General features: G+C 38.2%; 1 protein-coding gene across 9 annotated transcripts in view; it reads left to right on the top strand.

Annotated features, from left to right (window-relative positions):
- The window catches only part of dab2ipa (DAB2 interacting protein a), a 107,485-nt gene extending 95,416 nt beyond the window's left edge, over positions 1 to 12,069 (top strand). For all 9 annotated transcript variants that reach the window (XM_082188142.1, XM_082188140.1, XM_082188143.1 and 6 more), the window contains 6 exons: positions 242 to 420; positions 1,360 to 2,257; positions 3,591 to 3,743; positions 6,005 to 6,207; positions 7,031 to 7,118; positions 8,557 to 12,069. In XM_082188142.1, coding sequence (XP_082044268.1) covers positions 242 to 420; positions 1,360 to 2,257; positions 3,591 to 3,743; positions 6,005 to 6,207; positions 7,031 to 7,118; positions 8,557 to 8,724 — 1,689 coding nt within the window. In that variant the 3' untranslated portion in view covers positions 8,725 to 12,069. The remainder of the gene's footprint in view (positions 1 to 241; positions 421 to 1,359; positions 2,258 to 3,590; positions 3,744 to 6,004; positions 6,208 to 7,030; positions 7,119 to 8,556) is intronic.
- The last annotated feature ends 614 nt before the right edge of the window (positions 12,070 to 12,683 follow it).

The following is a 12,683-nucleotide window of genomic DNA, read 5'->3' as shown; positions in this document are numbered from 1 at the left end:
AAACAAAATCACGACTTTGTAAAAGGGCATAATATGGCCTCTCAAATATATAGGCACTATGTTGAAACCATAAAATGGTTACAGTTGCTGCTTCAAACTGCTGGAATAACATACCTGTACTAAACTTTATTTTAAGTGTTTTTTCTGTAGTGATATATTGCCTTTAACCCACCAGAGTGAGTTTAGTGCTCTATCAAGTTTGAATCCAGTCAGTCACAATTCATTCTCCATTGTATTGTAGAGTACTATCACCAAGCTGGGCCCTCTAGCGCGGATCCTGCGGGATGTGAATTCAGCCCTGACGAACCCCACTGGAGTCCCTGTGTCGTCTCCCACCGAGCGTGTGGGCTCCCCCAGTCTACCCAGCAGCAGCCTGTCTACCGGTCTGCAGAAAATGGTCATGGACAGTGAGATCACAGGGTAAGTTGAGCCTAAACTTCAATTTCAGCCTGGTTTAGATAGTAAAGCTAATACAATCTTTAGCATTCTATTGTGGAATACGGTAAAAATGAAGGTGAAACTTTTCCACAGCAAGGCTCTTATAAAGCTCTACATCTTTTCTTGCTGCTTGACTGATCACTTTCAAAGACGATTAATTGGATCTGATTATGTCTTCACATGTTTTAATAATTCGTTTTCAGGTCTATTACAGATCTTGACATGCATTAATTTTCTCAACAGAAAGAGCACAGCACTAGCAATCCCAAGGTCATGGGTTCAGTTCTCTGGGAACACGAATAGGCCTACTAATAAAATGTATGAATGCACAGTCAGATGTTTTAAATAAAAGCATCTGCCGAATGCGTAAATGTACACTACCTTTCAAAAGTTTCGTAATGTAATGTAATTTATTTCTGTGATGCAAAGCTGAATTTTCAGCATCATTACTCCAGTCTTCAGTGTCTAATATGCTGATTTGGTGCTCAAGAAACATTTATTATTATTATCAGTTCAAAACAGTTAAAACATTCTTCTAAACTTTTGAACGTGTTAATGTTGAAAGTCGCAATATAATGAATGCAGTTAACTTGGCCAGACTTATCCTGATTTGCTTTGACTGGAGAGAACCAAACAAGACATAGTTTATACTTTCCATTTCTTCATGTGCAAAAATAAAACAAAATACTTCAGGGTGGTTTATCCTCTTGCTCGGTAATCAAAGGCATATTTTTTTTAATGTAGTCTCTGTCATGAGACTTAGTGTACTGTTATGTTTTGTCAAAGTACAGTGTTTGGACTATAATCTGTCGTATTAGCTCACACATCAATTAGCCATGCAAATGAGCTAGACTGACAAATAATGAGTTTGATTTGAAGTCAGCTGTGATCTTCAATTTTGTCCTGTCGCCACTTGGACAGGTTGGTGGATTTCACTCGGCTGCCCTCGCCTACCCCCGAAAACAAGGATCTGTTTTTTGTAACAAGGAATTCTGTGATTCAGCCGTCGCCCGCCCGCAGCTCCAGTTACTCGGAGGCCAACGAGCCAGATGTTCAGATCCCTAACGGCAGCAAGAGCTTGTCAATGGTGGACTTGCAGGACAGTCGTTCTCTTGAGAGCGCTCCCAACACCTCCTTCAGCGACCCCATCAATGACAGCCAGACCTCCGTCGGCCAGGGCACGGGAGTGTGGACCACCCGCACCGCTAAGGGCAACACGCCCAGCGGTCCGACCCTAAGGAGAGCAGGTCAGACCCCCACGACACCGAGCACAGAGACCGCCCCGGGAAGGTCCCAGCTGCTTGCCCCGCTCTCGTTCCAGAACCCTGTGTACCAGATGGCTGCCGGATTGCCCATGTCGCCCCGTGCGGTGGCCGATTCGGGATCTGAATGCCAGAGTTCCATAAGCTCCCAGAGTAACGCAGAGGAAGCAGCTACTGCGGGGTCAAAGCACCCGTTCCTGGGCCAGGCCAGCACGGGGGCCAGTGGGGGAGGGGGCAGCAGCGGGGATGAGTTCATTCGGCGTTCTGGAGAGTTCACCCGCAGACAGCTGTCCCTCACGGAGGCCCAACACCAGACCAACGTACCGCGGCAGAACAGCGCAGGGCCACAGCGCCGGATAGACCAGCCGCCTCCGGCCGTCACAAGAGGCCGCACTCCACCCAACATGCTCAACACCGCACCCTACCCCCGCCCCTCCAGTGGAAGCATGATGTCATCATCTCCTGATTGGCCAAGCAGCGGCACCAGACTGAGGCAGCAGTCGTCGTCCTCCAAAGGGGACAGTCCAGAATCCAAGCAGCGGACCCTGCACAAACAAGTGAGTTGACTGTGACAACATTTTTGGGATGAAAATTTCCTTTCTTTTTGGGTAAAAAGTTTGTCATGTCATTATGTCATATAATTTAATTATATGAATTGAATATGTACAGGTCATGTACAGGTGCTATTCATCTTTTTGACCACTGGATTTCCTCAACAAAATCTATTTTGAAAAGTTTTTTTCTTAAAGTATAATAAATAAAAAAAACTAGAAGATACCATTGCCATGAATTAATAATGTGTTCCCTCAATTTAGTGGCCTCGATTTAACTAAAACAAGCAAACTAATTAATAAATTGTGGCCATGAATGAATAGATCTTAGGAAACACATTTGGTCTTTGCCACAATGTCAATTTTTTTCCACATATCATGTGTGAGGCTCCATATGTTATCACAAATGTTGTTTTTATTTAAGGCAAATAAACTAGATTTTTCTCTGGACAATAAACTTTTCATAAAAAATACAATTAAATATTTTGAAATACAATTTCAAAAAAATACAATGGACTTACATTGAAGATCCAAGTCATATCTGGAGATCAAAATATCACAGAGAATTGATTGGCCAGTAAGCAACCCAACAGAAAACCCCATCAACCACATAGCAGCATGCTAACAACTAGCATTGTGGCAACAAGTTTTGCAGGGCTAGTGCCACTCTTGTTTTTTTTTTCAAAAGTGTTATAAACCTAATCGTAGTGACTGTTGCTTCAATCAAGAAAAGATATTATACTTCTCAAAGTTCCAAGTTTTCAAGACATAGTATTTTAAAACCGATCACATCTCTAGCTGTCTCTTTATGTTGCAACATTCCCATAGCTAATTTAGATACCACTAAATTAGCTACCACTCGGCTGATATCCTTAAAACAACTTGGCACTCAGATCTCTCGGGGGGATAATGAGCCTTTTGGTGCAACGCTAGAATCAAACGAGGCTCTTAGGTTGAGATGAACACGCAGCCCTCTCGCTGTCAGAGGCGAAAGGAACGGAGCAGACAAGCAGAATTAATTGCTAGAGCGCAGGCGCTGCGCTAGTGATTAAATGACTGCTCGCATTGTCCAAACTGTTCCTTTGATGTTTGCTGAATGACTCTTCATTAAAAAATGATCAAATGTTTTTTCTAGCGAGCACAAGTGCTGTTGTCACCTTGAAAAGTTTTGAGGCTCTTGTTTGTGTGCATGTTTCTGTGGATGAGTGAAAACTAACAAATTTGATAGCAACTTTCTCATTTGGATGTTAGCATGGCCATATTGTGATACAATCGTGTGTGTGTGTGCGTGTGCGTGTTCGTGTTCGTGTGTGTGTTTGTTCAAATGAACTTTTATTAGGCTCCATCTCCTGTGAATCCCAATGCGTTGGACCGCACTGCTGCATGGCTGCTGAATATGAATGTGCAATATTTGGAGCAGGAGGGAATTGACCCAGATTCGAAACACCGGGAGGACTTTCCAAACAAGGAGGATCTCACACCAACTGAAAAGGTAATAATGAGACCTTATTCTGCGGTGCAGCAGCATAAAAACAGCAGAAATCCAGCAAGGCTCACTGTTTGTGAGTTCAAGACTGGTCTCCCATGGGCACACAGACAGGAAGTGCTATAAGTGCTATAAGAGGTGATCATCTCTCATAAAATATGTTTATGCTGCTTTCACTTTTTTCCTCACTGGAACATGATGGACTTTCTGTGACGTCACGAAATGTTTATGAATATTTTTTTAGGCCATGCTGACATTGCTATAACCTTCCTGGAATGACCAATCATCTAAACCTAATTAATATTCATTAGCTAAGCATTTGTTTGTTTTTTGTTGTTGTTGAATTAAATGAATACTTTTATTCAGCAAGGAAACATTAAGTCGATCAAAAGCAGCACAACTGTTTTCAACATTGATAATAATAAGAAATCTTTCTTGAGCAGCAAATCCGCATATTAGAATGATTTCTGAAGGATCATGTGACACTGAAGAGTAGAGTTATGGTGCTAAAAAATCTGATTTGCCATTACAGGAACAAATAATATTTTAAAATATAAAATATTTATTTTAAATTGTAATAATATTCCACTGTTTTACTTTATTTTTAATCAAATAAATGCAGCCTTGGTGAGCATAAGAGACGTCTTTCAAAAACATTAAAAAGTCTTATCTACCCCAAACATTTGAACTGTAGTGCAAATTGCTCATTTAAATATTTTAAACCAGTTTCACTCTCTAAACTAAAGAAAACCAGAACCATCCAAAGTTTTTATTCCCCCAAGAACCAAGACGTGAGGATATTTTAAGCTCAGATCTAGTTGCTTAGTCACGGCATCTCGTCTTAAACTGATGTCAAGACGGTGGATGTCAAACTGCAGACAGGTTGATGTTGTTCGAAGAGTAGAAGTGCAATACTAAAGCACTTCAGATAAAGTTGCTTCTTGATCTCTCTAGTGTTGTAATATAGGCAAAAAGGCTCAAATAACTACACTGCAAAAGTGGAGAAGCACGCGCCTGGCTCAGGCTTGTCTCCCGTCTCTTTCCCCTGCTCTTTAATGAATAATGAACCCGGCGGAGTGCATTATATAGCGTGCACACCCACATACTCAACCCTCTCCCTCAGCAAAACCCCACTGCATCTGTGCTGTTTGAAGCTGTTAATGTAAGTGATGCTGTGAAGATTGGTTGAATCCTCTAAAGGGAACAGCGCTTATTCCACAATAACGTTTTAGTCGAGATGCAAAACAAGAAGATGAAAAAACACACCAAAAAACCAGGCTTATTATTTCATGTCTTTGCATATTTATAAAGCAGTCAGTTTCTGTATCTATAAGTCCTTGACCAAGCAGAATCTCAAGATGCAGACTATCGCCAGTGAATTTTAAAAAACGTTCTCCTTAGAACAACTGCATAAAACATTTCATACAACACTTTCTTAGTTTCTGAATAGCCTGAAGCAAAAACACAGCAAAAGTATTTTCCTAACCAGTTTTTCTGAATTATTTTTAAAAATATGTAAACAAGATAAATTTACTTGAAAAGCAAAATTGTGTAAGATATTAAGACTAGATTTTTTTTATACAAGTTTCTATCTGCCTTTGAGTGAAAATTCTGACTTTTCCAGTAAATGTGACTTTATACTGTATCTCACATTGACTTTTTTTCTTCTTTTAAACTTGATATCACAATTACCAGTTTTATTTATTAGTTTTTTTTCATTTTTTTTTTACTTTTCCTCCCATCAGATTCATCAAACATCAGTTACCCCATTGGAAAATAGTATTTTCAAGAGTAAATTGAAAAAAAATTGTAAGGTTTATACTATAAACAAGAAAAAAATATTTCTCAATGGAGTAAGAAAAATAACCGTATTTCAACCTACAGTAAATTCTCAGGAAAAAAAAGTATTTTGTAACTTTGATGATTTCAAAGTATAGCTGTTATCATGTCATGCATTCCCTGCAAATTAAACCCATGACCTTGGCTTTGTTAGCACCATGCTTTACAGTTTGAGTTACAGGTTTGCCCCAAAACACATGAAAAATTCATCTTTGAATCATTCAGTAGTACCAACTAGGTATATTTCATACAGCTTTGCTGGATTTCCCAGGCTTAGCAGACAGATATAAGATGATTAGCAGGGCTATATTCATGTAATGTGCATTTCAAACCACAGCTGTGCACATCTGAGAACTCCCTCTTTACACAGCTTTTGTTGTTCTATAATCCTGCTATTAGAGTTCTTCATTCTCTCTTTCCTTCCTCAGTATCAGCAGGAGATAGCTGTCCTGCAGGAGAAGCTGCGTATTTCTGCTAAGAAGCTGGAAGAGTATGAATCTCGCATGAAAAGCCAGGACGACCAAACCCAGAAGATGCTCCTGGAGTACCAGGCCCGGCTGGAGGACACGGAGGAGCGATTACGCAAGCAGCAAGATGACAAAGAGCTCCAGATGAAAAGCATCATCACCAGGTGAAGATCTGCTTTAGAAGCAGGAGAGTTTGGATGTGGGGTGGTTGTAGCCTTGTGATTAAAGATCCAGTCTAGAAACTAAAACTTTGTAGTTTCAAACCTCATAAAAGATGATACATTAGATGTTATTAGGGTCCAGAATTAACTGTTTGAAACTTAAGCTATCCTAGATAAGCTTCTGATGGTAAATTAGGTATTATGTGCTCAGTAACTACAGACCAAATTTCTAATCTTCCATTTCTTGGTAGTGTCCATACAGCTCAATAACTACAGTATCTCAACGCCAATAAACTTAATGAGAGATTTTAGTGTGGCTTCTGGGCAAACAACCGTACAGAAACAGCCTTGGTTTTAAACAATCTGCAAATTATTTGAAACTTTTATATTTAAGTGCTGCTTTTCTTACACTGTTGATCATGAGATTCTACCCGACAGACTACATAACTGGGACGGTCTATCAGGTCCTGTCTTAGACTGGTTTAGATCCTACTTAAGCTGCAGGGATAACTATGTTACACTGGGTACCTACACCTCCAGGTGTTATGTCATATCTTGTGGTGTTCCTCAAGGCTTAATTTTGGGTCCTCTATTATTTAACCTTTACATGCTTCCTTAAGCTGGTGTAATTAATCAGTACAATATTTCCTTTCACCAGTATGCAGATGGTATGCAACTCTATCTATCACTTGCACCAGATGCCTACAATAACATTTTCCTATTTACTTACTTACTTTGAGGTATTTTAAGTATTATGCTACAGTTCAGTTAAGCACTCAAGTAGCATCTGTAGCTTAAAGATGTATGTGGCAATTTTATGTTTCAGGTTGATGTCAGTTGAAGACGAGCTGAAGAAAGATCACGCCGACATGCAAGCCATCGTAGACTCCAAACAGAAAATCATCGAAGCCCAGGTGAATCTAACATCAAAAACAGTGTTATGTTCATATTCATGAAGTCAAGATTCATTGTAATCAAACATTTTCCATGATATCTTTCGACTGGTGCTTTTGGATCCAGAAGCTTAATTTAAGTGAAAAATATTTGGGTTGACAAACTATACTCCATCTAAAACAGCATTTTTCTCATTTTGGTTTAATGAATTTTATAGAACATATTAAGGAATACTAAAATTCATTGATAGGACGACTGGGCTATTTAAGTGAACTACTAAAATGACTTAAAATATACACTTTCCCTATACTGTCGTTCAAAAGTTTTCGGTCAGTAATATAAAATTGTTTTTTTTTTTTTTTTTTGCAAGGATGCATTAATTGATCAAATAGTGTCAGTAAAGAATTCTTTTGAACTTTCTGGTCATCAAAGAATCCTGTAAACAATGAATCATGGTTTCCATAATATTAAGCGCGCACAACTGTTTTACTAGAGTAATGATGCTGAAAATTCAGCTTTACCATCTCAACAATAAATTACATTTTTAAATTCACTAAAATAGAGAAGAGTTATTTTAAATTGTAATAATATTTTGACTGTATTTTACTTAAATAAATGTGGCCTTGGTGAGTCCAAAAGTCTTCCACTTAAAATAAAAAATGACTAAATGATTAAAGACATATTTAAGATTCTGCACTATTTCTATGTCACTAATCAAATAAACAGATTTGCTTGCATTAAAGCAGAAGATGCTTTTTGGATCATTCTCAAATCAGGCTGTAGAACATGATCATCAGTACGTGTCAGCTTGAGTGCTGCTGTCATTAAAGCAATAGGGGTGCATACTAAATACTAAGAAATCAATGTTAAATTTTCACTCAAGTTATTATGCTGTTAATATAATGTAGTGAATCATTTTCTATTAAATAAGAAAAAAATGCATTTTCACTAATGGTTTTGGATGTTTGTTTCAATTGTCAGCTACCCATTTGCAGGGTCATAGCGCCCTCTTGTGTTCTGTTTAGATTTTTGCATGATGTGATGAGTTGGTCTCTGAGGTTTAATAGTGTTAATGTAGTTGAAAGTTTAATGATAAACGCCCATGTCCTCCGGGGACAATCAGCGTCTCTCGTAAACATTTTGATGAGCATAAAAACCACCCACTGTGGATTCACTTTAGCACTCATCAAAATCATTAAAGACTTTGTTTACATCATAGATTTATTTTATAAAGGCGAGGAGAGATTACTGCTGTCGCCGCACGAATTTTAATTTCAACTCTATGAATTAATTTAATGGGTTTTAGACGGTGTAATTAGTCTGCAATGTTTCAGACCAAAGAGTGCCAGTCACCTTGTGTCCGTTTGCGGAGTAGAAAGACTTTAATTAAACATTAAATATCATGCACTGTTAATCACCTTCTTCTATCTGACCTCCATCAATGGTCACTCCCCACAGGAGAAGAGAATCGCATCCCTGGACGCCGCGAACGCCCGGCTAATGAGCGCTCTGTCTCAGCTGAAGGATCGGTACAGCATGCAAACGAGGAACGGCATCTCTCCCACCAACCCTACGAAGCTGCAGATCACGGAAAACGGAGAATTCCGGAACAGCAGCAACTGCTAGCGTGGATACAAACACACACAGGCCTACGCGCCTAGTGATGGACAAGGGCTATGGGTAACTCGCGGAAACAATACGGAAAAACGGCACTCCAGCAGGTTTAAATTTACTTCACGAAGTACTGGGTCGGAATAACTCCTTTGGGAACAAATCGGATAGGATGTTGCACAATGTCACACAGTTGTTTCACTCAGTATATAAAGACTAATAGATTATTAGCCACGCAAAGATGTCTAATGGATTATTCCCATGATGCTTCATTTATAGCCTTTGTCACGAGAGCCACCCGGTCACAGAAGTTAGCCGTGACCTAATTCTGTATCATCTCTAGATTTGAACTGTGCATATACGCATTTTGATTGGACTTAGCATGATAATAATGATCATAAGTATGTAATTATTTGTCGAAACATTATTTTCTGCTTTGTTTTTATTGATACATCTGTACATTTCATGTAAACATCATTTTCTTAAAATTTTTGTTGCTTGCATCACTCCAGGGCAGCAGTAGCACAAAATACTCGCTTTTTTTTTTGTACGGTTAAAGAGAAACATCTCATTTTGTTGCATACTTTTTTTTCTATGCGCATAACATATAGATGCAACGCGCCTCATTAATGTATATAGTTTTTTATGGGCTTTTCAGAGGCTTTTCTTTTTCGTACAGTGTGTTTTTCCCGTGCTGAGGTCTGCTGTACTTTATTTAGAAAAAAGTACAAACTATGTATACTCCGATTGTACACTGAGGTGCTGCTTCTAGATAGAGCAATGACGACGACACACTTTAACCCCTCTACAATCACAACCAACGCTGTGGATAGAAATGTCCTCATACTGCTTGCCGTTCGCGTGGCCAGTATTAGACTCCGTATCCAACATCATACCTACAGTACAATCAGTGTCTGTCCCCCTACGATGTCTTTCCTTCCACTCTATGCACTTTCTATAGCATTAGAATGGACCCTTTAACCAAAACCTGCTTCTGTGGACTTGTTATAAAGGCTATTCAGAGCAGCAAGTACAAGGCATATAGCATTCAGCACTTCTACTGGATGACAGAGGTTTGAGATGATGTGTGACGGGTACGTGGCTGTTTTTTGTACTTTACTTTTGTAATGTTTCCTGCTCTTCAAATGCAGTTTGCATCAAACAAGCTGGGAGTGTGTGCAGCACGGCAATAGCTGCGTCAACCCCGCAGACCCTGAAAGTTTGCTCCGGTATCAGACGAGCCGGTTTTAGCTTCACTGAACTTTATTCAAATCAGCTTCACGGAGTGGAGTTTTAAGACTGTCTGTGTTTCTTTATGTATAAATATTCACATCAGTTTGTTTGGGACAATAATTTTGGAAAAACTGCAAGGGAAAACCACTTTGTGTATGAATCTCATATCGAACATCTCCATTTTTTTTTGAATTCTCTATTATCACTACATTTTTTTTAATTTATCACACAGGCTTCAGAGAAAGTATGCTCTGTTTAATTGTTGTTTGGAATTGATTTTTAATTTATATTTTAAATTATGTTTAGCTAATTTATTTATTCAACTGTATTTGTTGTTACAACCCCAAAATGAAGAGTATTTTTTTAAAGTGTCCAACGTTAAAAAGCTATGTTAAAGTCGACATGAAATGGAAGTCGCGATAATATTTTCCTTCCTATTGTGACGTATATCCGAGTGAAACTGCTTCTCGAATGAGAAAAAATGTAGGGTGGGACTTGATTTTGTTCAACGGAATTGATTGGATCGATTGCTAATTGTTGTGATGTCATGTGAGTGACAGGTTTTCCCGCCCTCACACCAGTAAACACATCATCAGAGAAGAGAAGAGGGCCGAAATCACATAGCTACTCTCTTGAGTGGGTCATTATTTTTTAAATGAGTAATTAAATCAGGGCTGCTAAAAATTACGTTCTAGGATGAATGTGTGTAGTATGAATATAATACTTCCGGTACGTACGGAATACAGTACGTCCAGATTATATTCATACTACACACATTCATACTATGTAGAACGTACTTTTTTATATATACGCCATGTTGCCCTTATCATGTGACCGACCAGCGTCAGTTATAATCGCGTCACCGCCATGCACAAATCCTCTCCCATGGCCTTATGGGATAGTAAAGTGTCCACTGTATGCACAATTCAGAATCTCACCAGAAGTAGTAGGTCATCCAGGTACTTTTTGCTTACTCTTTTATGACTACTTTGTTGCATATTGTTTTTCGCCTACTATATAGTAGGGAAGTATGCGATTTCGGACGGGAAGTTATTTTGATTAAAGAATACAAGGGCACATGATTTAAAATAAATAAATAATGTGCACGGATAAATCATTATCTATTCTTTAATAAATACTGCAATATTCCAGAAACAAATAATAATTGACTATTTTGATTTCATGTCAACTTTAAATTTCTTTCAAGTTGAAGTGTGTAATCTTTTGAATGTTAAAATAATCAACCAATGGCGTGAGGTTGGGGGCGGGACTGTCTGTTTATTCGACCAGTGGGGTTCGAGAAACCTGTTTTAAAACATTCATTATTTTTGCAATTGCTGTCCTGAATGAGTTGAGGTGAAGATGAGGTGATTTACCGTTGTTTGTCAAATTTTTTCGGGTGAAATCCGTTCATTACAATAGGAATCCATGCGGTCAGGAATTTTTCCTCGCGCAGGATTCGAGACGGTTCAGGTTGATCATGCGAATTTCACTAATGTGACCACACCTTTATAGTAACTTAGTTAATTACAAAAAAAATTGAAAACAAGCTAATTAAACATGTCACATGAACTTTTGAAGGCTAGTACAGCACATTCAAAAATCTCTAAAGAAAATGTTTTTTCATCCCTTAATACGTTGTGAAAGTCAAAGGGCTGCTGTTTAGTCACTTGGTTTAAGACAACCTTTAACTTTTTCCTGTTTGGCATGATTATATATAAAAACAAAGAGAAGAAAAAATCTCCACATTATTTTCTGCTTTACCTCTACATCTTTTGTATGTATGTTTCAGAGCTACGATGACCGTTTTGCCACATGTACATACATGAACAGAAGACACCAATATATGAGAAGTCATTTGTGTTAAAGAAAAGTTCTGTGCAATTCATGTACAATTGCCTCTAGAATTATTAAAGTTTTATTTAGCTATTTCAAGGTTCTGACTTTATTTGTTAGGTTACTGTACAGTCCAAGAAAAATAATGTTGTTGAGAAAAAGATATATTGTTTCACCTGTGTAAAGTTAAGTAAATGCTATGGACAGAATGTATATATCCATGTAGAATGCCATTGTCAAGATGGGTGCACTTCAATGAGTGCCATTCAAAATAAAAGCTAAATATTTGTCCATGAGTGTTATCACTAAGGTCTTTCTTAAAGAAATAAGCATTTGATTTGTTTCATTGTTCCACTAATTTGTTTGGTATTCCTAGAGAACTGTGTGTGTGTGTGTGTGTGTGTGTGTGTGTGTGTGTGTGTGTGTGTGTGTGTGTGTGTGTGTGTGTGTGTGTGTGTGTGTGTGTGTGTGTGTGTGTGTGTGTGTGTGTGTGTGTGTGTGTGTGTGTACGTATAACAGCACTAGAAAGTTTCGCTGTTGATATATGTATACATTTTTTTAAATGGAAAAAAAATACAAAAATGAAATACAGTGACGTCAAAACCACTTCACACTGTAGACAGGGAAAGTAGTTAATTTCACAGTTCACGGGCTGTCAAAAAACTGGGCAATAGTAAAACTTACTAATATAATGAATAAAATGTCATGTTTGTGATTTGTATGTATAATATACTGTGCGTGTGTATATGTATGTGTATATATATATGTGTGTATGGATGTATGTATGTATATATATATATATATATACACACCTAAAGGATTATTAGGAACACCATACTAATACTGTGTTTGATCCCCCTTTCGCCTTCAGAACTGCCTTAATTCTATGTGGCATTGATTCAACA

The sequence above is a fragment of the Leuciscus leuciscus genome (assembly GCF_965113295.1).
Source record: "Leuciscus leuciscus genome assembly, chromosome: 13".
Taxonomy (NCBI): domain Eukaryota; kingdom Metazoa; phylum Chordata; class Actinopteri; order Cypriniformes; family Leuciscidae; genus Leuciscus; species Leuciscus leuciscus.
This window is presented reverse-complemented; position numbering and strand designations above follow the sequence as displayed.